Raw genomic sequence first — 27069 nt, 5'->3', positions numbered from 1 at the left:
TTTTTTTTTTTTTTTTTGAGACGGAGTCTCGCGCTGTGTCACCCAGGCTGGAGTGCAGTGGCGCGATCTCGGCTCACTGCAAGCTCCGCCTCCCAGGTTCAGGCCATTCTCCTGCCTCAGCCTCCGAGTAGCTGGGACTACAGGCGCCCGCCACCACGCCCGGCTAGTTTTTTGTATTTTTAGTAGAGACGGGGTTTCACCATGTTAGCCAGGATGGTCTCGATCTCCTGACCTCGTGATCCGCCCGCCTCGGCCTCCCAAAGTGCTGGGATTACAGGCTTGAGCCACCGCGCCCGGCCTATATTTTTAATAGAGATTTATTAAATCTCTAGTAGGGTTTCTCCATGTTGGTCAGGCTGCTCTTGAACTCCCAACCTCAGGTGATCCACCCACCTCGGCCTCCCAAGTGTTGGGATTACAGGCGTGAGCCACCGTGCCCAGCCTTAGTTTTCTTATATACAAAGAGGATCAATATCTCATAGGGGCTGTCCCCAGGGCTCAGTGAGGGGCTGCTGCCACCTGTTTGGCCAAGGCCTGGTACCCAGTAGTGCCAGTGCCTTTCTCCTCCCACGTGGGGGACTCTGCACATTGGTGCCCCCTGCAGGATGCCTTACCTTCCTCTCCTTTCCTTAACCCTCACCAAAGGTCTCTCCCAGATATCCCACATTTCCTACAGTCACTGTCTCAGGGTTGGTTCTTGGGGGACCTCCGAACTAAGCTAGTGCCCACCATATATTGGTTAGTTTTTATGTCAACTTCAGCTGTACCCAGTTTATTTTTTTGAGACAGGGTCTCGCTCCGTCGCCCAGGCTGCAGTGCCAGTGGCACAGTTAGGGCTCACTGCAACCTACTCACTGCAACATCCAACTCAACCTCAAGGGATTCTTCCAACTCGGCTTCCCAAGAAGCTGGGACCACAGGCACATGCCATCACGCCCTAATTTTAAACTTTTTCTGTAGAGACAAAGTCTTGCTTTCTTGCCCAGGCTGGTCTCAAACTGCTGGATTCAAAAGATCCTTCCATTGTGGCCTCCCAAGTCCTTCGATCATAGATAGGCATGAGCCACGGTGCCTCGCCTGTACCTAGTTATTCCTGGCACCTTTTACCCTCCGTTGAACAGGAAGTGGTGTGACTTCCAGACTTTTGCACGTGTGATTTATTTGACTTTTCTGTCCCTTGTCTGTGTGGAGAGCTCCTATGCATCCTGAAAGATACATTCCATCTCCCACCTCTGGGCAGAGCCTAGCCCGCTCCAGCCTGCCCAGCCCTGACTACACAGAGCTGAGGACCTCTGTGGGGACCTGCATGCACCTAAGACTTGTGATCTGGGAGGATGGTGTGTTTTGGTTTTTTTTTTTTTTTTGAGACGGAGTCTTGCTCTGTTGCCCAGGCTGGAGTGTAGTGGCTCACTGCAACCTCTGCCTCCCGGGTTCAAGTGATTCTCCTGCCTCAGCCTCCCAAGTAGCTAGGACTACAAGCACTTGCCGTCACACCTGGCTAATTTTTTGTATTTTTAGTGGAGACAGGGTTTCACCATGTTGCCCAGGCTGGTGTTGAATTCCTGAGCTCAGGTGATCCGACCGCCTTGGCCTCCCAAAGTGCTGGGATTACAGGCATGAGCCACCGTGTCCGGCAGGACAGCGTTCTTGGTGGAGGGAACAAGCCTGCTGTGTTGGAGGCTTGAGAAGCCAAGAGTAAGGAGGCTGGAAGTACTGAGCTGAGAGGGTAATGGGGAGTCAGGGGACAGCAGGGCTGTCCAAGGCCAGGCACACAGTGGGGCCTTGATGGCCATTTCTGGCACCAGGGGCTGCTCCGACCTCTACCCAGGCCCACTGCCCACTAGGTAAGTGCTGCAGATGATCTGACCACTGCAACTTTTTTTTTTTTTGGCAGAGTCTTGCTCTGTTGCCCAGGTTGGAGTGCAGAACTGTGATCTTGGCTCCCTGCAGCCTCTGCCTCCCGGGTTCAAGCAATTCTTGTGCTTCAGCCTCCCGAGTAGCTGAGATTATAAGCATGCATCACCACACCCAGCTAATTTTTGTATTTTTAGTAGAGACGGGGTTTCACCATGTTGGCCAGGCTTGTCTCGAATTCCTGATCTCAGGTGATTCGCCCACCTTGGCCTCCCAAAGTGCTGGGATTACAGGCGTGAGCCACTGCACCCAGTCCTGACCACTGCAACTTCTGGGGGTACCTCCTTCCCCTGCTCGCCCTCCTGGGTCTAAGCAATTTGCTCAGCCCACACAGCCTCATAGGCCCATCTCCTAGCTGCCCTTCCTCTGTTCTTAAGGGCTGGCTAAGCTCTAGGAAGCCAGAACTAAGTTCAAATCCCACTCCACCCTTCCCAGGCGTGCAGTCTCCGACGGGACGCTTGCTCACACCCACTCCATTCCACCTGCTCACTGCAGCCTCCAGGCCTTTCCCGGCCCAGTGCCTTCCTCCTCCCTCTGCGATGAGATCTGACTCATCCCCCACTAAGGAAGAAATCCTCCACTGGGAAGCCTGCCCAGGATTCATCACAGAAGGATTTGGCCCAGATGCCTCCTCTGTAGGAATAACACCACAGCCGTCAGCATTTCCTGACCCCAAACACAGCATGGAACCCCCAATGAAGTCCTAGGGCCCACCCTGAACTAGAATCTCAGGAGGCAGACAGCCTCCAGCTCTTCTCTGGCTCTGCCCCTAAAGTGTGGCCAGCACCTCCACTTCCACCTTTCTGAGCGTGTGCAGGGGATAGCGGAGCAGGTCCCTCACTGGACAAGTGGCACAGTCAAGGAGGGGTGCTGGCAGGAGCCGATGAGGTACAGCTGGCAGCAGGAAGGAGTGCGCTGTTGGGGCTCTTGTCTTTTCTAGCTATGGTCCCAGTGCGGTTCACAACAGGTCCCCAAAGCTCTTCCCTCTCCCCCGTCTCCGCCCACCTCTCCCCACCCACTCACTTAGGCTTCAAGTGCCTCACTGCAGCCTTGCCGCCACCTTTATTGGGCACTCAGCTCTGAGGCTCTACACACACGCGCTGGGGGATGGGAGGGGGTGGGGTATCACTTGGGGCAGGGATCCTCTGGTGGGAGGACGGGTGGCTGGTGATAACAGCATGGCCCCGGGGCCCGACGCCTTGGCCCCCCCGGAACGCTCTGTGACCCTTGAAGCTGACCTGGCGTAAGGGCGTGCAGAGTCGTGACCTGGACCACCCGTGGGTGAACTGGCTCCCCCAGTTCTGGGCTCACTTGGGGGCATTGAAGGGCACAGCCCGCTGGTTCATGGGGTTGTCGGGAGAGCGGAGCCACTCCTTCTTGAGCAGCTGTTTCAGCTGCGACAGCCGCATGTTGGGGTTCTCTTGTTTGAGCCGCGGCAGCTGGGCTTCCTCAAAGGCTGTGAAGGCTGCCCGCATGCGTCTTTCTGGGTGCCGGTCGGCCGCCTCCTCCGCCACGCTGAGTGGGGATGGACATGCACGTCAGGGGGCCTTGGGCGCAGCCTCGCCCCGAAAAGCCCGGCCCCGCCCCCCGGTAGCCCCGCCCCCTCGGAGGTCTTAGGTCCCGCCCCCAGAGGACCAGCTCCACCCCTGGGAAGCCCCAGGCCCCGCCCCGTTACCTGAGCACCGCGATGGCGTCCTCGATGGTGCGGGCCTCCATGCTGCCCTCCTCCAGCACGCGGCGGTTCACGTTCTCCTCCAGCGGCACCTCCAGATGGCTCTTGGCTTTCTCGGCGGGGGGGGGGGGGGGGTGACAGAGACAGAGAGAGATAAGCAAAGATGCACAGTTCCAAGGAGATGAGATAGAGACTGGCAGGAGAAGCTAGGGGCGGGAGGAAGGCGGGAGAGATGAGGGGGTATGGAACCGACTTGAGCTGGTAAGCCCTCTTGGGAGAGGTCCCACCCTCCTGGCGCCCAGTTCTCTGCCTTCCTTTGCGGCAGCCCTGCAAACAAGAGGACCCCAGGGGGCCCAAGCCCAGAGGTTGTCTGTGTTCACGGCCAGGCTTACCAGGAGGCGGCCTACCCACCCACCCTGCACCACGCGGAGCCCTGGCAGCTTCTCTGGGGGCCAGGAGGGGGTCTAACGGACTCAAAGTCCACTGCCTCTGCAGTGGGCAAAAGTGCAGCTCCAGAGCGGGATGCCGCCCCACCTGTGTCCGGGGCCTCCCTGAGCTGATGGTCTCGGCGCAGCGTGTCCTCGATCTGGGCCCGGGTGACCTTGCTGGACGTGGCCACCCGCGGCGCCTTGCCGCCCTTGAGCTTGGAGTCCTCCTCCTCCAGCAGGCGCTGCGTTTCCTTCTTACGTTCCAGCTGGTCGAGGCGCCGCTTCTCCTTCTCCTCCTGCAGGGGCCGCGTGCATGGTCAGGCAGAGGACCCCACACCCCCGCGGCACCCACTAGCCTGGGGTTCGAGTTTTCATCTCAGCCAATAAAGATTTAGACTCTCTGCTGGGTGCAGGGGACATGCCAGGAACAAGATGGGTCCTGGTGCTGCCCTGGGCGGGGGATGTGAGGCCAGCAGGGGAACCTTGGACAGGGCGGGTGGGTGGCTCTTGAAGAAGTGACGCTCCTGGGTCCGAAGAGGGCCGGCCAAGGGGGAGAGCGGGGGAACAGGGGCGTCCTTAGAGGCAGGGGTACTAGTACAAAGGCGCCGAGGCAAGAGCCATTTGTTATAACAGGAACAGCTTGGAGGCTGGAGTGGGAGTGAAGGGGGCGGGGGAAGAGGTTGGGAGGGAGATGGCTGGGCCATGCGGAGCCTCTGGAGGCCAGGGAGGGGTTCATGTTGGATTCTAAGAGCGGTGGGAGGCCTGGATCCGTTTCAGGCTAGGGCAGGGGCTCTGTCCTTATGAGTCGGGCAGCACTGTCCACTTTTCCCTGACGTGGGTCACTGAAGCTGAAACTGATCCCACATCGGCCACCCAGGGAAGCCCTGATGCTGGCTGGATGAGGGATATCTGGGCTAGGGGGCTTGCCCTTGCCCTGTCCTGCACCTACCCCAGGGGGCCGAGTGAGCCCATGGTTTATATATAGTGCTGCTGGAGGCTCAGGGCAGTACTCTGCCCGCTGCCTGGCACTCCCGCAGGGCCCTGGTCTTGGACACCCTTGCCTGCCCGCTCACTGCTTGAGACTCCACCATCTGACTCTCACACCTTCAGCCTTCCCAGGGATGATCCCCACACCCACAGTGTCCCCCTGGGACACTACCACTGCGTCTCCAGATAGATTTGACAGAAGGAAATGTCACAGAATAGGGGTAGACACACCTAAGACAGCGCCAGGGCCTGACCCCCACCCCCACCTGCACAGCAGGAAAGTTGGAGGGGGTGTTAAAGTCAAGGATGTTAGAGTGCACAAACGGCTCCCACTGCTGTGCTGAGGAGGCTGTTTCTCCCTCGGTCAGAGGCAACGTCCTGAGGCTCCCTGACTGACGCATGTCACACACACATTCTGATTCAGACAGGGCCCTGCCTGAGGCTTTTTTTTTTTCCTTAGACAAAGTCTTTCTCTGTCAGCCAGGCTGGAGTGCAGAGGTGCGATCTCGGCTCACTGCAACCTCTGCCTCCTGAGTTCAAGCAATTCTCATGCCTCAGTCTCCCAAATAGCTAGGATCACAGGTGCCCACCACCACGCCTGGCTAACCTTTTGTAATTTTAGTAGAGATGGGATTTCACCATGTTGCCCAGGCTGGTCTCGAACTCCTGACCTCAAGTGATCTGCCTGCCTTGGCCTCCCAAAGTGCTGGGATTACACGTGTGAGCCACTGTGCCTGGCCAATGCACGACGTTTGAAGTGAGGAGAGGTATCACTGGTGGGGGACAGACCAGGATGGGTATGAGGGAAACTCACGGGGCTGGGAATGTTCTAGAGAGCAGGGGTTGACAAACTGTAGCCAACTGCCTGCTTTGGTAAATGTTTTCTTTTTTTTTTTTTTTTTTTTGAGACAGAGTCTCGCACTGTCGCCCAGGCTGGAGTGCCGTGGTGCGACCTCAGCCCACTGCAACCTCCGCCTCCCAGGTTCAACTGATTCTCCTGCCTTAGCCTCCGGAATAGCTGGGATTACAGGCGCCCGCCGCCATGCCTAGCTAATATTTTGTACTTTTAGTAGACATGGGGTTTCACCACGTTGGCCAGGCTCGTCTCGAACGCCTGACCTCGCGATCCACCTGTCTTGACCTCCCAAAGTGTTGGAATTACAGGCAAGAGCCACCACACCTGGCCCCTTTGGTAAAGTTTTATGGGCACCATACCTATTTGCTAACCTACTGTCAGTGGTGGCCTTCATGCTCAATGATAGGGTCTAGTGGCTTCCTGTCTGACCCCTAACTAAGACTAAGCTATTCACCACCTGGCCCCAACTGCTTGTCCAACCCTCTCTATACCTTGTCCCGGGTACATGCAATACAGGTGTGCTCAGAGGTACATGCTCTCTGACCTACACTCCTAGGACAGGCACGCTTTGCTGTCCCTTAATCAAACCTCTTAACAGGCCAGAGGCAGTGGCTCACGCATGTAATTCCAGCACTTTGGGAGGCCGAGGTGGGCGGATCACTTGAGGTAAGGAGTTGGAGACCAGCCTGGGCAACATGGTGAAACCCCATCTCTGCTAAAAATACAAAAATTATCCAGGCGTGGTGCCATGCCTGTAATCCCAGCTACTTGGGAGGCTGAGGCAAAAGAATCGCTTGGACCTAGGAGGCGGAGGTTGCAGTGAACTGAGATCACACCACTGTACTCCAGCCTGGGCGACAGAAACTGTCTAAAAAAAACGAAAAACCAAACAAACAAACAAAACAAGGCCAGGTGCGGTGGCTCACACCTCTAATCCCAGCACTTTGGGAGGCCAAGGTGGACGGATCACTTGAGGCCAGGAGTTTGAGGCCAGCCTGACCAACATGGTGAAACCCCATCTCTACTAAAAATTAGCCTGGTTTGGTGGCACACACCTGTAATCCCAGCTACTCAGGAGGCTGAGGCAAGAGAGTGGTTTGAACCTGGGAGGCAGAGGTTGCAGTGAGCCGAAGTCGCACCACTGCACTCCAGCCTGTGTGATAGAGTGAAACTGCCTCAAAAAAAAAAAAAAAAAAACCGCTTAACAAACGAGAAGGTGCCAGTCTGGCTCCAGCTCTTCCTCATAGCCATGTGATCTGGGCTTTCTGCCTTCTCTGCCTGTTTCCTCCCAGAGGATGGGGCCAACACCAGTGGCCAAGATGCAGGCCACGGGGAGGGCTAGGCCAATGATCCTGACTCTATGGGCGGAAAGGTCTCTGGATTCTCTGTCTGGATACTGGATCTTTTTATTTTTTTATTTTATTATTATTATCATTATTATTTTTTTGAGACGGAGTCTTGCTGTGTCGCCCAGGCTAGAGTGCAGTGGCGCAATCTCAGCTTACTGCAAGCTCCGCCTCCCGGGTTCACGCCATTCTCCTGCCTCAGCCTCCCAAGTAGCTGGGACTACAGGCGCCCGTCACCACGCCCGGCTAATTGTTTTGTTTTTAGTGGAGACGGGGTTTCACCTTGTCAGCCAAGATGGTCTTGATCTCCTGACCTCGTGATCCACCCACCTCGGCCTCCCAAAGTGCTGGGATTACAGGCGTGAGCCACCACGCCCAGCCTTATTTTATTTTTTTGAGACAGACTCTTGCTCTGTTGCCCAGGCTGGAGTGCAGTGGCACGATCCCGGCTCACTGCAACCTCCGCCTCCTAGGTACAAGCGATTCTTGTGCCTCAGCCTCCCGAGTGGCTGGAACTACAGGTGTGTGCCACCACGCCTGGCTAATTTTTATATTTTTAGTAGAAATGGGGTTTCACCATGTTGGCCAGAATGGTCTCAAACTCCTGACCTCAGGTGATCTGCCTGTCTCGGCCTCCCAAAGTGCTGGGATTACAGGCGTCAGCCCCCGCACCCGGATGGATACTGGATCTTTGACATCATTTTTCCTTTTGAGTTTTCAACCTTCCTATAGTGTCAAAATTTTGATGATCCCCCCACCCCAAACTATAAATATCTTCATGGACCCAGTGCAGCAGGGTGGGTAGGGGTGGGGCTGGAAGAAAGCCAGGGACAGTCAGTGTGTGCTAAAAACAAGGCAGGATCTACCCCTTCACAGAAAGGTGATGGAAGGCCAAGCGCAGTGGCTCATACCTGTAATCCCAGCACTTTGGGAGGCTGAGGTGGGAGGACTGCTTGAGCCCAGGAGTCTGAGACCAACTTGGGCAACACAGTGAGATGACCCCCCTTCTCTACACAAAATACAAACAATAGCTGGGCATGGTGGTGCATGCCTGTAGTCTCAGCTGCTTGGGAGGCTGAGGCAGGAGGCTTGCTTGAGTTCGGGAGGTCAAGACTGCATTGAGCTGTGATCATGCCACTGCACTCCAGTCTGGGCGACAGAGCAAGACCGTCTTTAAAAAAAAAAAAAAAAAAAAATGACAGGTAAAGCAGGTGGAAATGTCCAGATTCCCCCCCAAGAACTGGGCATGTTGTCTGGAGAGCAGCCCCTAAGCTGGGGGGTTGCTTAGGGAGCCAGTGTCTCAGCTACCCCAGGGGTGGAAACCAGGAGCTGTGGCTAGCATGGGTCACTGGCGCCACCTACTGGGCCAAGCAGATCAGCATCAGCCCTAAACCACAATCCAGACACCAATGAAGCAAGCACTATGTGCTTGGCCCTGGGCTTTTTGATGGATCTCGGGTCACGTTCTCATTCTGTTGCCCAAGCTGGAATGCAGTAACACGATCATAGCTTACTGCAGCCCTGACCTCCCAGGCTCAAGTGATCCTCTCACCTCAGCCTCCCAAGTAGCTGGGACGACAGGCATGCACTACCATGAATGGCTAATTTTTACATGTTTTGTGGAGATGGGGTCTTGCTATGTTGCCCAGGCTGGCCTCAAGCAATCCTCTCACCTCAGCCTCCCAGAGTACTGAGATTACAGGCATGAGCCAGCACACCAAACCATGGCTTTTAAAAAATAAACACCTGGGCCAGACGCAGGGGCTCACACCTATGATCCCAGCACTTTGGGAGGCTGAGGCAGGCAGATCACCTGAGGTTGGGAGTTTGAGACCAGTCTGACCAACATGGAGAAACCCCATCTCTACTAAAAATACAAAATTAGGCCGGGCGCGGTGGCTCACGCCTGTAATCCCAGCACTTTGGGAGGCCAAGACAGGCGGATCGTGAGGTCAGGAGATTGAGACCATCCTGACTAACACGGTGAAACCCCGTCTCTACTAAAAATACAAAAAAAAATTAGCCTGGCGCGGTGGCGGGTGCCTGTAGTCCCAGCTACACAGGAGGCTGAGGCAGAAGAATGGTGTGAACTCGGGAGGCGGAGCTTGCAGTGAGTGGAGATCACACCACTGCACTCCAGCCTGGCCGACAGAGCGAGACTCCGTCTCAAAAAAATAAATAAATAAAAATAAAAAATAAAAAAAATAAAAATACAAAATTAGCTGGGTGTGATGGTGCATGCCTGTAATTCCAGATACTCAGGAGGCTGAGGCAGGAGAATTGCTTGAACCCGGGAGGCGGAGGTTGCAGTGAGCCGAAATTGGGCCACTGCACTCTAGCCTGGGCAACAGAGCGAGACTCCGTCTCAACAACAACAACAAAATAAACACCTAGAAGAACCTATGGACCTGGGTCAGCAGGTTGGAAACGGGGGCCTGATCACAGCGTTTCTCTGTCTTGGCACTGCTGACTTCTGGGGCTGGCTCGTTCTTTGCTGTGGGGGCGTCCTGTGCATTCTAGGGTGTCAGCATCTCTGGCCTCCACCTTCTAGATGCCAGCAACACGCCCTCTCCCCGAGTTATGACAACCAAACACATCTCCAGGTATTGCCAAGCGTCCTCAGGGGCAGAGTGGCTCCATCGTGAGAATGACCATCTAGCCCAACCCTGGCATTACTCAAAGGAGAAAAACGTCCACAGAGAGCAATGACAGCCTCACTGTCCACAAACAAGCAAGACCGTGCCACCCCAGGGCCTTTGCACACACCATTTCCTCTGCCTCCCTCCCCTCTGCCATTTCCAGTGCCTCTGGTGTTTTGCTTTTTGTTTTCTGAGTCAGTGTCTCACTCTGTTGCCCAGATTGGAGTGCAATGGCACGATCTCAGCTCACTGCAACCTCCGCCTCCCAGGTTCAAGCAATTGTCCTGCCTCAGCCTCCCAAGTAGCTGGGATTACAGGAGGGTGCCACCACACCCAGCTAATTTTTGTATTTTGAATAGAGTCAGGGTTTCACCATGTTGGCCAGACTGGTCTTGAACTCCTGACCTCAGGTGATCCGCCCACCTCAGCCTCCCAAAGTGCTGGGATTACAGGCATGAGGCACAGCGCCCAGCCTCTTTTTTTTTTTTTTTTTGAGATGGAATCTCGCTCTGTTGCCCATGCTGGAATGCAGCAGGGAGATCTCGGCTCACTGCAAACCTGCGCCTCCCAGTTCAAGCAATTCTCCTGCCTCAGCCTCCAGAGTAGCTAGGACTATAAGTGTGCACCACCATGCAGTTAATTTTTGTATTTTTAGTAGAGACGGGGTTTCACCATGTTGGCCAGGCTGGTCTTGAACTCCTGACCTCAGATGATCTGCCCACCTTGGCCTCCCAAAGTGCTGGGATGACAGGCGTGAGCCACTGTGCCCAGTCCCTCCTGGCCTTTCAGACCAAAGCTCAGAGGGGCCTCTTGCTATTCACCCACATTGACATAAGGACCACCGGCCTCGGCCACAGGGCACACAGGCCGCGGGGACTTGGGGCACACGCACCTTGCGCTGCTCCTTCCTCATGACGTGTTTGTCGTCGTCCTTCCAGTAGGCATCCTCCAGCTCCTTCTGCTTCTTGGCATCAGCGGCCGCCTTGGCCTCTGCCCTCCGTGCCCGGGCCGCTGCCGACTTGGTGTTCTCACCCTGGAACTTCTTGGGCATCCCTCAGCAGGCTGTGGGAAGAGGATGGGGGCAGGGGAGCAGGGGCTGGTGGGGACATCGGCACTCAGCACCCCCAGACTCACACCTGGGCAGCCAGGACCCTCTTGGGGCCTCCGTGGCCTTCTCTGTATAAAACAAGGGCTTTGGACTTAGCACTCTCCTTGTAAAAGTTTATTAAGGCAAAATTCACATCATGACACCAAATGAGCTCATTTGGGCCGGGTCTGGTGGCTCACACCCGTAATCCCAGCACTTTGGAAGGCCGAGGTGGGCGGATCACTTGCGGTCAGGAGTTCGAGACTAGCCTGGCCAACACAGCAACACCCCATCTCCACTAAAACTACAAAAATTAGCTGGGCATGGTGGTGTGCACCTGTATTCCCAGCCAGTCAGGAGGCTGAGGCAGGAGAATAGCTTGAACCCAGGAGGTGGAGGTTGAAGTGAGCCAAGATCATGCCACTGCACTCCAGCCTGGGCGATAGAACGAGACTCCGTCTCAATGAAAGGAAAAAAAACTAATTTAAAGGTGTACAATTCAGGCCGGGCGCGGTGGCTCACGCCTGTAATCCCAGCACTTTGGGAGGCCAAGGTGGGCAGATTACCTGAAGTCAGGAGTTCAAAACCAGCCTGGTCAACAGGGTGAAACCCCGTGTCAACTAAAAATAAAAAAATTAGCTGGGTGTGATGGTGGGCACCTTTTTTTTTTTTTTGAGATGGAGTCTGGCTCTGTCGCCCAGGCTGGAGTGCAGTGGCCGGATCTCAGCTCACTGCAAGCTCCGCCTCCTGGGTTTACACCATTCTCCTGCCTCAGCCTCCCGACTAGCTGGGACTACAGGCGCCCACCACCTCGCCCGGCTAGTTTTTTGTATTTTTTAGTAGAGACGGGGTTTCACCGTGTTAGCCAGGATGGTCTCGATCTCCTGACCTCGTGATCTGCCCATCTCGGCCTCCCAAAGTGCTGGGATTACAGATGGTGGGCACCTTTAATCCCAGCTACTTGGGAGGCTGAGGCAGGAGAATTGCTTGAACCTGAGAAGCAGAGGCTGCAGTGAGCCGAGATTGTGCAACTGCACTCCAGCCTGAGCGGCAGAATGAGACTGCCTCTCAAAAAAAAAAAATAAATAAGAGCTGGGTGTGGTGGCGCTTGCCTGTAATCCCAGCTACTCAGGAGGCTGAGGCAGGAGAATCACTTGAACCCAGGAGGCGGAGGTTGCAATGAGCTGAGATCACACCACTGCACTCCAGCCTGGGCAACAGAGCGAGACCCCATCTCAAAAAAAAAAAAAAAAAGTGTACAATTCAGTGTTTAAGTATATTCACAGCGTTGTACAAATACCACTTCTGTCTAGTTGCAGAACACTTGCATCCCCCCAAACGAAGCCACATTGCCATCAGCAGTCACTCCCTGTTCCTCCTCCCCTAGCCCCTGGCAACCACCAATCTGCTTTGTTTCTATGGCTTTGCCTGTTCTGGACATTTCAGTCCATATCAACGGAATCATAGGCTGGGTGCGATAGCTCACGTTTGTAATCCCCATGCTTTGGGAGGCTGAGGCAGGAGGATTGCTTGAGGCCAGGAGTTCAAGACCAGCCTGGGCAACATAGCAAGACTCCATCTCTACAAAATAAAAAATAACTAGGCACAGTGGCTTGTGCCTGTAGTTCCAGCTACTTAGGAGGCTGAGGTGGAAGGATCACCTGAGCGTAGGAGGCTGAGGCCACAGTGAGCTCATTGTGCCGCTGCACTCCAGCCTGGGCAACAGAACATGACCCCGTCTATTAAAAGGAAAAAAAAAAAAAAAAAAGGAAATGAGGCACCAATACATGACACAAAGTGGTTGAACCTCAACAACACGATGCTGAGTGAAAGAAGCCAGACACAAAAGGCCACACAGTGTGAGAGTACATTTATTCATTTATTTTGGAGACAGGGTCTTACTCTGTCGCCCAGGCTGGAGTGCAGTGGCGAGATCTCGGCTTACTGCAGTCTTGACCTCCTGGGCGCAAGAGATCCTACCACCTGAGCCTCCTAAGTAGCTGGGACTATAGGTGCAGGCCACCATGCCTAGATTTTTTTTTTTTTTTTTTAAGGCAGGGTCTATGTTGCCCGGGCTGGCCTTGAACTCCTGGGCTCAAGTGATCCTCCTGCCTGGGCCTTCCAAGGTGCTGGGATTACAGGCCTGAGCCGCTGCGCCTGGCCCTTCTTTCCTTTTTATGGCTGAATACTCCTCCACTGCATGGATACGCCACATTTTGTTTATCCATTTGTCTACAACTAGACATCTGGGCTATTTCCACAGTGGGGATCTTTTTTTTTTGTTTTGAGACAGAGTTTCGCTCTTTCACCCAGGCTGGAGTGCAGTAGCGCAATCTCCGCCCACTGCAACCTCCACCTCCCGGGTTCAAGCAATTCTCCTGCTTCAGCCTTCCGAGTAGCTGGGATTACAGGTGCCCACCACCACGCCTGGCTAATTTTTGTATTTTTACAGAGATGGGGTTTCATCATGTTGGCCAGGCTGGTCTTGAACTCCTGACTTCAGGTGATCCACCCGCCTTGGCCTCCCAAAGTGCTAGGATTACAGGTGTGAGCCACCGCGCCTGGCCCCATCAGGTCTCTTGCAAGTCATGCTTTTGTGACCATGTGGCAGTCTGTGTGGGGTCCCTCCCCTGTCTGCCCCCTGGGAGACTTCAGTCCCCAAATTTCCTAGAGCTGGGTGAACAATAAAGCCACCATAAATTGCCCCCGATGGCTTGGGGCCTGCATCGCTGGGAGATGTTATAACAATCCTAAAGCTTCGGGCTCCTGGGCACCTGGTCCCTATCTGGTGTGAGGCCCACGTGAGAAGCCAGGGAATGACAAGGCACACACAAATGGTAGGCACCACCGTTCACCAAATGTCTGGCCCTTGGTGAAGTGCTTTACAAGGACCAAAACAATGGAATGTCCCCAAAACCTTAAACGTGGGGACTGTCATTTATCCCCATTCTAAAGAGGGGAAGCCGAGGTCTCTGGCCAGGACACACAGGGCTGAACCTGGAGCCTTATCTCAAAAGTCTGTTTTCAGGTGAAGCGGGGGAAGGCCACCAGCTGAGAAATTAATAGCACTCCACCAGGGTGCTGAGGATGCCAGCGCTGTGCCATCCAGGGCATGAGACTCAGCACTCTTCGTATTTTATTTTCAGATGGAGTCTTGCTCTGTCACCCAGGCTGGAGTGCAGTGGCATGATCTCAGCTCACTGCAACCTCCATCTCCTGGGTTCAAGTGATTCTCCCACTTCTGCCTCCCCTGTAGCAGGGACTACAGGCATGTGCCACCATGCCTATCTGATTTTTGTATTTTTAGTAGAGATGGGGTTTCACCATGTTGGCCAGGCTGGTCTCAAACTCTTGACCTCAAGTGACCCGCTTGCCTCAGCCTTCCAAAGAGCTGGATTACAGGCATAAGCCACAGTGCCTGGCAATTTCTGCTGTTTAATCCACCCAGTCTGTGGTATTAGTTATGACAGTCCAAGCTGACAAATACAGACACTCTTCTGTGTGTGGTAAACACTCACTCACACACACCACGTCACTCAACAAATATGTACTGGGCACCTAATACGTGTGCGATGCTGGGGAAAGAGGTGGCACAAATGAGCTTCCTGCCTGCATGGGACTCCCAGACAAGAGCCACCACATGCAGTCAGAGTCCTAACAAGGGCACACAGGGCGCTGGGGAAGCCCAGAGAGGGCTTCTGACCCAGCCTGGGTCAAAGGGCTTCCTAGAGGAGACAACTAAGGAAAAGTCTGAATGAGTGGGGGAGATCCCAGCCTGCACGGGGGATGCAGGAGATAGGCTGGAAAAAGGGGCGATTTGTATTCCAGGGAGACGGGAAGGTGTGGAGGGCGTTAGACCCGGGAGGCCCAATCTGTGGGTCACACAAGCCCTCTGGGGTTGTTGAGGAGGTGGACTCCCCAGATGGCAGGAGCTGGGAGCCCAGGCGGGACCCAGGGAGTGGCTCAGGCTGGGCGAGGGGCACACTTAGGAGGGAATCAAGATCCACGGGGATCAAGACCCCACGGATGTGAAGGTAAAAGAACAGAATACAAAGATCAACAATGCCTCCTCCAAGCAGCCCTCTCGGCTATCCCTTCTGAGGTTCCCCACCACTAATCCCCCTACAAGAGGCCGGGGTCGTCCGCACCCAACTCTGTCCCTCTCGAGACCGGAAGCTGCCCTGGGACAGTCCGGGACCAGGGGGCCTCGAACACTACGCTGTCACGTCGGGCTTCAGTCGTCTGGTCTGGAAATGGGCATCGCCCCCAATTAGGTGTGGTTCAGACTGGATGCCGGAAGTGCTCCCGCCTCCCAGCATCCCTCCTCCAGCCTTCCCAGGGGATGGTCCCAGGCCAAGCAGCCCCCGCCCCGCGCCTTTGCCCCCCGAACCCAGGTTCCGCTCGCGCCGCAGGCGCTCGTACCTCCTTACCCCAGCGCCGGCCCGGTCGCGCCTCCGTGACGTCACCGCGGGGCCTGCGCGCTGAGCTCCTGGCGGCGCGCGCTCATTGCGCCTCGGTACCGCCACCATCTTGGTAAAGGAAAGGATGGCTGAGCCTCGGACCCAAGCCAGGGTAGTCAGCCACTTCTTTGTCTCTTCAAAAAGAGGACACTTAATACGCCCTCATTCCCTACGTTCGCTTTATATATTGACGAACCAGGAGGGGCCGGCACAGGCGAAAATCTAGAACATTGCCTTTACCAAGATGGCCGATGCCCGGACGAAAGATGGCAGCTGCGACTACACACGTGGACTGGCGGTTTCAGCCAGGAGCTGCCCGGCCGCCAGAGCGCGCCCGCGGTCCGTGAGGGGAGGTGGACCCGACGACAGAGCCCTGTGGAAGCCTCTCCGTAGCTCTTTGCAATGCCTTAGCGCTTTAAAATTGCTTTCCTAGTCCTGAGTCTCTGCGACCCACTTGTGACTCTGGGGTGGAACTGGGAGAGGGGAGATAAATGGGGCAGAGAAATTAACACACACCAAGCAGGCCAGGTAGGGAAACTGAGGTTCAGAGAGACCAGGAATTGAGTTTGGCCAAAATGTAACCGCGAGTAGGCTCATAACCGCGAGTAGGCTCAAATTCCGTCTCTTGCTCCTGTAAAGGTAAACTGAGGCTGGAGCCAAACCGGAACGAAGACACAAGGCAAATGGCAGTGAGAATAGCCTTTTATTAGGGCTTGCTGGCGAAGTTCCTCGGTCCAAAGGCGTGGGCCGAGGAAGTCGCGCTGAGGGAGGAGGGTAGGGGCTTTTTATAGCCCGAGAGGTAGGGAAGCTGGTTGTGCAAACAGGGCCTGGGGGATCTTGAAACTACTAGGGCTGGAGTTGAGTAAGGGTCATGAGGAAGGGGTCTTTGGAAACTGTCAACCGAAATTGCTGTTTACCAACTTGCGGAATGCAGGTGAGCTGCAGGTCATGGGGGAGTGTGGTTGCCTAGCCAGAACTCTGACGCATGTAAGTCTGCGGGTGTGTACAAGGGTGAAGGGAGTCTTTAACAAAAGGCCTGCTACGCCGGGTAACACCGCCATGTTGGGTCCAGATTGCTGTCTAACAGCTCCTGCCAGTGCCTCCCCCTGGATTGCTGACCCGCTCCCTACTTTTGCAATATTATTTATTAATTTTATTTAGAAATTAGGTTTGGGGCGCTAATTTGTCTTAGGCACTATACTTTAGATTTTGTGCATTTACTATTTCTCAGTGTCCTCATCAGTAAAAATGGCGGTATTAGGTGTCTAAGGATGGTTACACTGGATCTGACTGTGGAGAGGGAAAAGCAAATGCTTTTGGGGCAGTTTGGGTAGGAGTAGTTGACCACAGAGGCCATTCCCTAAAAGGCATCCCCTCAGTGACCCTGCAGGGACCTAAATCCCAGTGCGCGATGCACCTCCCCTGCTCTAACACCTCCCCTGGGTTCTCATTGTCCCATAAGACTCCTCCCACCTCCAACCCCATCTCCCTTGTCCTCCCTCTCATCCTTCCGTTAGCTCTCAGCTCAGGTCGCACCAGCCCGGTCTTACAAATTGCCAGGCCTAGTCTTGCCTCAGGGAGTTCCCCCAAGAATTTACCAGGTTTTTCCATGGCCAGCTTCCTCCCTCCCTTCAGGCCTTACCCTAAATATCCCTTCCTCAGAGAGATTCTCCCAGATCCCCCCACCCCCGCCACCACCAGGCAAAATGGACACGTCCTTCTCCAGGCTTCTTTCTTTCTCCTTCCTTCCCTCCTTCCCTCCCTCCCTCCTTCCTTCCTTCCTTCCCTCCCTCCCTCCCTCCCTCCTTCCTTCCTTCCTTCCCTCCCTCCCTCCCTCCTTCCTTCCCTCCCTCCTTCCTTCCTTCCTTCCTTCTTTTTTTTTTGAGACACGGTCTTGCTCTGTCTTCCAGGCTGGAGTTCAGTGGCGCGATCTAGGCTCACTGCAACCTCCGCCTCCCGGGTTCAAGCGATTCTCCTGCTCCTGCCTCAGCCTCCCAAGTAGCTGGGAATACAGGCATGTGCCACTGCGCCCGGCTAATTTTTGTTTTTGTTTTTTTTTAGTAGAGATGGAGTTTTACCCATGTGGGCCAGGCTGGTCTTGAACTCCTGACCTCAGGTGATCCAACCGCCTCAGCCTCCCAAAGTGCTGGGATTACAGGTGTGAGCCACTACACCCGGCCCCTCTTTCTTTTTTTTCTTTTGTAATATTTTTTCTTTTTTTTCTTTTGTTAAGTTGCCTTAACATTTTGTGGACCTGTTTAGTTTTGGTCTCCCCCATGGCTTCGATGTCCAGAGGTGAAGTTCGTTTGGGCCTTAGAAGAAGAGGCTCAATATAACCATGTATTGTCAGTGTTGAGGGAGGCGTTGGAAGGTGCCAAAGGCATCTTAATTAACCTTCCACTGATAAAGAACCAGGCCTGTCACGCCTTCCCGACCAGGCTTGTCACACTTTCCTAAGTGTGATAAGATAGCCTCTTCCTTCATATTGACATAACTTAGGGGTGTAGATCAAGTGAATTTCAATCCAGAACAAGCCACGTCTTCAGCAAGGTGACTTCTGGTGTCTCCAAGGCACCCCGCCACGGAGTGCAGTGCCCAGAACTGTACAGCTTCTATTGTTCTAACATTCTATAACTTTTAGATGTGCGCGTTCTCAAGTATTGAAGTCCTACTGTGTGCCACAGCTGGTACCACACAGCAGGATGAGACAGAAAGGGCTCTGGTTGCAGGGGGCTCAAAGTCGGAAAATCACATGAAAGATTATTATCCTGGCTGGTCGCAGTGGCTCATGCCAGTGATCCCAACCCTTTGGAAGGCTAAGATGGGAGGATCGCTTGAGGCCAGCCTGGGCAACATGATGAGACCCCATCTCTACAGAAAATAAAAATATTCGCTGGGCATGGTGGCATGTTCATCCTCCCATTCAAGAGGCTCACTTGAGCCCAGAAGTTGGAGGCTGTAGTGAGCTATGATAGCGCCACTGCACTCCAGCCACCCTGGGCAAAGGAGCCTGTCTCTTAAAAAATAATAATAAAGGCCAGGCATAGTGGCTCACGCCTGTAATCCTAGCACTTTGGGAGGCCGAGCTGGGCAGATCACCTAAGGTCAGGAGTTCGAGACCTGCCTGACCAACATGGCGAAACCCTGTCTTTACTAAAAACACAAAAATTAGCTGGGCTTGGTGGTACATGCCTGTAATCCCAGCTACTTGGGAGGCTGAGGCAGGAGAATCACTTGACCCCAGGAGGCAGAGGTTGCAATGAGCCAAGATCATGCCATCACACTCCAGCCTGGGCTGCAGAGCATGACTCCATCTCAAAATAAATAAATAATAATAATAAAGGTCAGGCGTTGTAGCTCATGCCTATAATCCCAGCACTTCAGGAGGCTGAGGTGGGCAGATCACTTGAGGTCAGGAGTTCAAGACCAGCCTGGCTAACATGGTGAAACCCCATCTAAAAATTACCCAGGCGTGGTGGCATGTGCCTGTAATCCCAGCTACTTGGGAGGCTGAGGCAGGAGAATCACTTGAACCTGGGAGGCGGAGGTTGCAGTGAGCTGAGATCATGCTACTGCACTCCAGCCTGGGTGATAGAGTAAGACTCTGTCTCAAAAGTAATAACAATAATAATAATAATAATGATCCTAATCGTGACTAAAAGATGTGCCTGGGGTTGAAACAGGGTTGTGGAGGCCCACAGCCTGGGTGATCAAAGAGGGCTTCTCAGAGGTGCTGTTATTTAAACAAAGCTCTGAAGCTTCAGAAGGAAAGAGTTGAATGAAAAAGAGAGGGAAAGGTGTTCTGGGCAGAGGGAACAGCATATGCAAAGGTGAGGAGGTGAATATAAAGTGAGGAAGAAACAAGTAGCCCTGGACCACTGTCAGCTAGCAGTTGGCCTGGCAGTCACAGCTAAGCTGTGGAGTTTTTTGATGGACCAAACCAATTTCATGGAATGTCCACATCAGACAGGGACACTCAGACCAGTGACACTTGGCCATAGAAAAACAAAACCCTTCCGTAATCGAGTCCTAGCACAGGTGAATCCAAGAGCATTGTCCAAACCACAAAAATGGCCAAACCTCCCCATCTCCTGGCCAAAGGGTGTGATTGCTAGTTTTCGCCAATTCCCAGCAGGTTCCCCTGCCTTCTAGGTAAAAGGATTATTAAAGGCCGGGCGCCGTGGCTCACGCCTGTAATCCCAGCACTTTGGGAGGCTGAGGCAGGCAGATCATGAGGTCAGGAGATTGAAATCATCCTGACTAACACAGTGAAACCCCATCTCTACTAAAAATACAAAATTAGCCGGGCATGGTGGCGGGCGCCTGTAGTCCCAGCTACTCAGGAGGCTGAGGCAGGAGAATGGCGTGAACCCGGGAGGTGGAGCTTGCAGTGAGCCGAGATCGAGCCACAGCACTCCAGCCTGGGGGACAGAGCGAGACTCCATCTCAGAAAAAAAAAAAAAAGATCATTAAAATATTTAGAGAATTGTCCCCACTAGCTGTTTGCAGGCAATCCAAGGCAGAATCCCACTCCCTTGAACTCTCCTCAAATCACCCCACAGTTGCCCTAGTTCTGTAACATACTCTTTCTCACTTTCTCTTTCTGAGATAACCAGAACCCCTTCCGGTGTTTCTTCCTTCAATGAATTAATCCATAAACCCAGCTGGGTTTCACTGCAGCTGTTTTTCTGGTGGTATTTGACATCAACAGGACTGGACGTCCTACTGAGATTGGGCTGAGACCCTCCCTGCCACCAATCAGTAACCTGGACTCAGCAAAAGTGCGCACATCTGAGGTCGGGCGCGGTGGCTCATGCCTGTAATCCCAGCACTTTGGGAGGTCAAGGCAGGCAGGTCACCTGAGGTCAGGAGTTGAAGACCAACCTGGCCAACAGTGTGAAACCCCATCTCTACTAAAAATACAAAAAGTGGCTGGGCGCGGTGGTGTGCGCCTGTAATCCCAGCTACTCGGGAGGCTGAGGCAGGAGGATTGCTTGAACCCGGGAGGCAGAGGTTACAATGAGCTGAGACTACGCCACTGAACTCCAGCCTGGGTGATAGAGCAAGACTCTGTCTCAAAAAAAAAAAAAAAAAAAAAGTGTGCACATCTGAGGCCTTTGTGTCTCTATCTGCTTAAGGTGATTCTGCCTATGGCTGGAAGGTAAGTTAATGCTGAATGGAGTTTCGGTTATGATCTCATTAGGGCCCTTCCATGCAGGGTTTATTTCATTTGCTATTCTAGGAATGTGTTTCTCCGGGGTTTTTTTTTTTGGTTTTCTGATCAGTCACTCTGTTCCTTGGTTAAATTGTTTTCTCTCTCGATACCTCCTCCTGTGGTCTGTCTCTTGTGCAGGCCTGTATGAGTTTCTGGTGGCTGCAGTAGCAAATGACCACAAACTAGTGGTTTTGAGAACAACAGAAATTGGCTGGGCGCGGTGGCTTATGCTTGTAATCCCAGCACTTTGAAAGGCCGAGGCAGGTGGATCTCCTGAGGTCAGGAGTTCGAGACTAGCCTGACCAACATGGTGAAACCCTATCTTTACTAAAAATACAAAAATTAGCCAGGCATGGTGGTGTATGCCTGTAATCCCAGCTACTCAGGAGGCTGAGGCAGAAGAATCTCTTGAACCTGGGAGGCAGAGGTTGCAGTGAGCCAAGATAGTGCCACTGCATTGCAGCCTGGGAGACAGAGCAAGACTCTGTCTCAAAAAAAAAAAAAAAAAAAAAAAGGAAACAATGCAAATCAATTCTCTCATAGTCCTGGAGGCTTTAAGTCTAAAATCAAGGTCTCCCTTTGTTGCCCAGGGAGGAGTGGAGTCGTGCAATCTTGGCTCACTGCAGCCTTGACCTCCTGGGCTCAAGTGATCCTCCTGCCTCAGCCTCCCAAGTAGCTGGAACTACAGGCCTCACCGCCAAGTCCAGCTAATTTTTTTTTTTTTTTTTTTTGAGATGGAGTCTCACTCTGTCACCAGGCTGGAGTGCAGTGCTGCGATCTTGGCTCACTGCAACCTCCGCCTCCTGGGTTGAAGTGATTCTCCTTGTCCTCAGTGGGAGGTACCATTGGAGAGGGACATGTTTGGTTTTGGTTTTGTTTTTTTGAGACAGGATCTGCCTCCATCACCCAGGTTGGAGTGCTGTAGTGTGATCATGGCTCACTGCAACCTCTGCCTCCCGGGCTCAAGCAGTTCTCCTGCCTCAGCCTCCCGAGTAACTGGGACTACAGGTGTGCACCACCACGCCCAGCTAATTTTTGTATTTTTAGCAGAGACGGGGTTTCACCATGTTGGCCAGGATGATCTTGATCTCTCGACCTCGTGATTCACCCGTCTCAGCCTCCCAGAGTGCTGGGATTACAGGTGTGAGCCACTGCGCCTGGCCAATTTTTGTATATTTTTTTAATTTTTATTTTTTACCGGTCATCTTTTATTTGGAGGTTAATTCCCATTAGGACATGAAAGGATTCAGCAACGATCGAGATTGTGTTCCTCACGGAGGGGCTTGGGCCAAGGTCATGGGGTCAGGGGATGGTGCAGAGTGTGTCCTCTTCAGTGGTATTTGCGGAGCCGCTCGTGCTTGAGATGCTTGTAGGAAAGGCAGTAGTTGAAGAGCACGTAGCATGCCAGCACCATGGTAATCCCCGAGATGCTCCCCTTCCTCACGTCAATGTACTTGTTGTAGTACTGGTAGTAACCTCTTCGAAATGCTCTGAAAATGCCACTAGGGCTGAAGTCCCACATCAAGATCCAGCTTGGCAGCTCCCCCAGTTTGACCTCCAGAAGTTTCTTGTCCTTCACTGGTACAACTGACGCCATCTTGGAGTCCTGGTGTCCACTGTCAATTTTTGTATTTTTTGTAGAGACGAGGTCTCACCATGTTGCCCAGGCTGGTCTCGAATCCTGGGCTCAAGTCATCCTCCTGCTTCGACCTCCCAAAGTTCTGGGATTGCATTGTGGGTCCATCGGGGGAAATGTCGATAGAGGGAGGACAGGTCTAGACTCAGTAAGTCACCCTTGAGTCAATGATGATGGCCAAAGTGTTCCAAAGATCTCCTTGGACCACTGTCCTTTGGGAAACTTTTCACCATTTCAAAATCTTATAAGGAAGCTGTGCACAGTGTTGTGCGCCTGTAGTCCCAGCTACTCAGGAGGCTGAGGCAGGAGAATCGCTTGAGCCCGGGAGGCAGAGGTTGCAGTGAGCCATGATCACACCACGGCACTCCAACCTGGGTGACAGAGCCGGATCCTGTCTCAAAAAAACAAAATGTGTCTCTCTCCAATGGTACCTCCCACTGGGGACAATTTAGAATTTGAGTGGCCACTGTGAGACTTTTCCACTGGAGAGGAGACTTTTAATGGAAAGATCAAATTCTCATGAGGCTATCTTCTGTTGTGCTATTTATTTATTTGAGACAGGGTCTCACTCTGCTGCTCAGGCTGGAGTGCAGTAGTGCAATCACAGCTTACTGCAGCCTCGACCTCCCAGGCTCTAGCAATCCTCCTGCCTCAGCCTCCCGAGTAGCTCGGACTACAGGTATGTACCACCACACCTGGCTACTTGAAACGTTTTTTTAAAAATTGCAATAGGGTCTCGCTCTGTTGCCCAGGCTGGTCTCGAACTGCTGGGCTCAAAAGATCCTCCCACCTTGGCCTCCCAAAGTGCTGGGACTACAGGTGTGAGCCAGCATGCCCAATTAATTTTTGTATTTTTAGTAGAGACGGGTTTTTGCCATGTTGGCCAGGCTAGTCTCGAACTTGGGACCTCAGGTGATCTGCCCGTCTCAGCCTCCCAAAGTACTGGGATTACAGGTGTGAGCCACTGCACCTGGCCAATTGTCTTTTGAAGGTCCAATTTTTATGTTTGTCTGGAGCCCCCTTTATCCCTGTTCTTTAATTTTTCTTTTTTCTTCCTTCCTTTCCCTTTTTCTTTTCTTTTTTATTTCTTTCTCTTTCCTTCCTTTCTTCTATCTTTGCTTCCTTTCCCTTTCTTTTCTTTCTGGGCTCCCTCTCTCTCTCCTTCCTTCCTTTTCTTTCTCTCTTTCTCTTTCTTTCATAGGGACACGGCAACATACTGAGACCCACAGCAAGAACTGTTCCTCTAACTTTCTTTTTCTGGCCTTCTCCCTCCCTTTTCTCCTCACTTGGGAAACTTAAAAGATGACAGGCCAGCCACAGTGGCTCATGCCTGTAATCCTAGCACTTTGGGAGACCAAAGTGGGAGGATCATTTGAGGCCAGGAGTTTTGAGACCTGCCTCAAAACTCTTGCCCATGCCTGGCTAATTTTTTGTATTTTTAGTAGAGACGGGGTTTCTCCGTGTTAGCCAGGATGGTTTCGATCTCCTGACCTTATGATCCGCCCACCTCAGCCTCCCAAAGGGCTGGGATTACAGACATGATCTGTAGAGAGAGACAAGACAAGAGAGACCCCCTGTTTCTACAAAAATAAAACAAAAAAAAAATCAGCTGGTGTGGTGGCGAGCTCGTCTTCATAGCTACTCAGGACGATTGCTTGAGCCCAGGAGTTGGAGGCTGCAGTGAGCCGCCATTGCACTGCTTGCACTCCAGCTTGAGCAACAGAGTGAGACCCTCTCTCAAAAAAAAAAAAAAAAAAAAATCCTAACTGTGACCAAAGATGTGTCTGGTGTTGAAATGAGTTATAGAGGCCCACAGCCTGTGTGATCAAAGAGGGCTTCTCAGAGAAGGTGGCATTTAAGCAGCGCTCTGAAACTTGAGAAGGAAAGAGCTGAGTGAAGACAGGGAAGGAAAGGCATTCTGAGCAGAAGGAACAGCATATGCAAAGGCGAGAAGGTGAATGTAAAGTAAAGAAGAAAAAATTGGCCCCAGGTTCTGGTCAACTGGGAGTTGGGCTGGTAGTCACAGCGAAGCCGAGGAGTTCTTTGAACATATACAATTTCACAGAATGACCACATCAAACAGGGCCACTCTGTCCAGGATGAAACCAGGCAAAAATGAAAACCCTTCTGTAACTGAGTCTTACCACAGATAAATATAAGAGCATTGTCCAAACCACAGACATGGCCAAACCTCCCCATTTCCTGACCACAGGAGTGACTGCAGTGAGATACAATCACACCACTCCAGCCTGGACGACAAAAGTGAGACCCTGTCTCCAATTAAAAAAGAGAGAAAGAAAAGGAAAAATCATTGTTATGTGCAGAAAATCATTCTATGTGCGGAAAAATCATTGTCATTCTATGTCCAGAATAGGAGTATCCACTTCATGGCTGGGCACGGTGGCTCACGCCTGTAATCCCGGCACTTTGGGAGGCCAAGGCAGGTGTATCACCTGAGATCAAGAGTTCGAGATCAGCCTGACCAATATAGTGAAACCCTGTCTCTACTAAAACTACAAAACTCAGGTGTGGTGGTGCACACCTGTAGTCCCAGCTACTCGGGAGGCTGAGACAGGAGAATTGCTTGAACCTGGGAAGCAGAAGTTGCAGTGAGCCGAGATCGCACCACTGTACTCCAGCCTGGGTGACAGAGGGAGACCCCATCTCAAAAAAAAAAAAAAAAAGAAAAGAAAAGAAAAGGAGTATCCACTCCGGTTAACTATTCAAAAAGGGCTAAAAGACACACATTTATAGCAGTATTGTTCACGATCGCCAAAAAGTGGAAACAATTCAGCTGTTCCTTAAAGGATGTGTGGATCAACAGACTGTGGTCAATCCATGAAATGGAATACTAATACTATGCAGCCATAAAAAGGAATGAAGCACTGATCCATCCTACAGCACGGATGAACCCTGAAAACACGATGCTGAGTGAAAGAAGCCAGGCACAAAAGACCACAGAGTGTCTGATTCCATTTATAAAAATGTCCAGGGTCATGGCCGGGCATGGTGGCTCACACCTATAATCCCAGCACTTTGGGAGGCCGAGGTAGGCGAATCACCCGAGGTCAGGAGTTCGAGACCAGCCTGGTCAACATGGTGAAACCCTGTCTCTACTAAAAATACAAAAGTTAGCTAGGTGTGGTGGTGGTGCCTGTAATCTCAGCTACTTGGAAGGCTGAGGGAGGAGAATCGCTTGAACCCCAGAGGCGAAGGTTGCAGTGAGCCGAGATTGTGCCATTGCATTCCAGCCTGGGTGACAGAGTGAGTCTCTGTCTCAAAGAAGAAGAAGAAATATCTAGGGTTAAGCATGGTCATTCACACTTGTAATTCCAGCACTTTGGAAGGCCAAGGAGGGAGGATTGCTTTGAGCCTAGAAGTTTGAGACAAGCTTGGGTAATGCAAGAAGACCCCATTTCTACAAAACAGCCAGGCACGGTGGCTCATGCCTGTAATCTTAGCACTCTGAGTGGCTAAAGCCAGAGGACCACTTGATCTCTGGAGTTCAAGACCAGCCTGGGCAACATAGAGAAACCATGTCTCTATCCAAAAAAAGTTTTAAAAATTAGCCAGAGCCGGACACGGTGGATCATGTCTGTAATCCCAGCACTTTGGGAGGCTGAGGTGGGCAGATCACAAGGTCAGGAGATCGAAACCATCCTGGCTAACACGGTGAAACCCCGTCTCTACTAAAAATACAAAAAATTAGCCAGGCATGGTGGCATGCACCTGTAGTCTCAGCTACTCAGGAGGCTGAGGCAGGAGGATCACTTGAGCCCAGAAAGTTGAGGCTGCAGTGAGCATTGATTATGCCAGTACACACCAGCATGGGTGACAGAGTGAGACACTGTCTCTTAAAACAATGAATAAAAATAGAAAGATTTCAAAAATAATAAAGTGCTAAATGAATTGGGCAGAAAAGAAGGGCTTAAAATAAATAAAACCAGCCTGGGCAACATGGCAAGACTCCATATACACAAAAATTTTAAACATTAGCCAAGTGTGGGGCTGGGTACTGTGGCTCATGCCTGTAATCCCAGCACTTCAGGAGGCTGGGGTGGGCGGATCACTTGAGGTCTGGAGTTTCAGACCAGCCTGACCAATCTGGTAAAAACCTGTCTCTACTAAAAATAACAAAAATTAGCCCAGCATGGTGGTGGGTGCCTGTAATCCCAGCTACTTGGGAGGCTGAGGCACGAGAATCCTTGAACTTGAGAGGCAGAGGTTGCAGTGAGCCGAGATCACGCCACTGCACTCCAGCCTGGGTGATAGAGTGAGACTCCATCTAAAAAAAAAAAAAAAAAAAAATAGCCGAGTGTGATGGTGCATAGTTGTGGTCCCAGCTACTCAGGAGGCTGAGGTGGGAGGATTGCTTGAGCCCAGGAGGTTGAGGCTGCAGTGAGCCAGATTGTGCCACTGCACGCCAGCATGGGCAACAGAGCGAGACTGTCTAAAAAATAAAAAATCAGAACAGGCGCGGTGGCTCATGCCTGTAATCCCACCACTTAGGGAGGCCAAGGCACCCTGAGGTCAGGATTTCGAGACCAGCCTGGCCAACAGGGTGAAACCCCATCTCTACTAAAAACACAAAAAATTACCTGGGCGTGGTGGTGTGAGCCTGTAATCCCAGCTACTCGGAAGGCTGAGTCAGGAGAATGGCTTGAACCCGGGAGGCGGAGATTGCAGTGAGCCGAGATCATGCCATTGCACTCCAGCCCAGGCAACAAGAGTGAAACTTCATCTCATAAATAAATAATAAATAAATAAATAAAATAAAATAAAAAAACAAAAAACAAAGACGAGGGAATTTGGAACATGGGGCCATGTGA

General features: G+C 52.5%; 2 protein-coding genes across 3 annotated transcripts; both read right to left on the bottom strand.

Annotated features, from left to right (window-relative positions):
• Nucleotides 1–2949: 2949 nt before the first annotated feature.
• Nucleotides 2950–15388, bottom strand: CCDC124 (coiled-coil domain containing 124). Its single transcript, XM_025367307.1, has 5 exons — nt 15352–15388; nt 10735–10904; nt 4116–4310; nt 3590–3699; nt 2950–3429 (listed from the first exon to the last, which is right to left on the bottom strand). Exons 2-5 carry the CDS (start codon nt 10891–10893, stop codon nt 3222–3224), a joined length of 672 nt encoding a protein of 223 aa, XP_025223092.1. The 5' UTR covers nt 10894–10904; nt 15352–15388; the 3' UTR covers nt 2950–3221.
• Nucleotides 15389–21794: 6406 nt separating this feature from the next.
• LOC112612967 (ATP synthase subunit f, mitochondrial-like) lies at nt 21795–22223 on the bottom strand. 2 transcript variants are annotated; one of them, XM_025368001.1, is made up of 2 exons: nt 22081–22201; nt 21802–21963 (listed from the first exon to the last, which is right to left on the bottom strand). In XM_025368001.1, the coding sequence occupies exons 1-2, from the start codon at nt 22199–22201 to the stop codon at nt 21935–21937; spliced, it is 150 nt and encodes a 49-aa protein (XP_025223786.1). In that variant the 3' UTR covers nt 21802–21934. The 2 variants fall into 2 exon arrangements, with proteins under 2 accessions (XP_025223785.1, XP_025223786.1); XM_025368000.1 differs by having other exon boundaries at nt 21795–22223.
• Between the last annotated feature and the right edge of the window lie 4846 nt (nt 22224–27069).

Source organism: Theropithecus gelada, chromosome 19 (assembly GCF_003255815.1).
Source record: "Theropithecus gelada isolate Dixy chromosome 19, Tgel_1.0, whole genome shotgun sequence".
Classification (NCBI taxonomy): domain Eukaryota; kingdom Metazoa; phylum Chordata; class Mammalia; order Primates; family Cercopithecidae; genus Theropithecus; species Theropithecus gelada.
The sequence above is the reverse complement of the archived record's forward strand: the minus strand, read 5'-3'. Positions and strand labels throughout refer to the sequence as shown.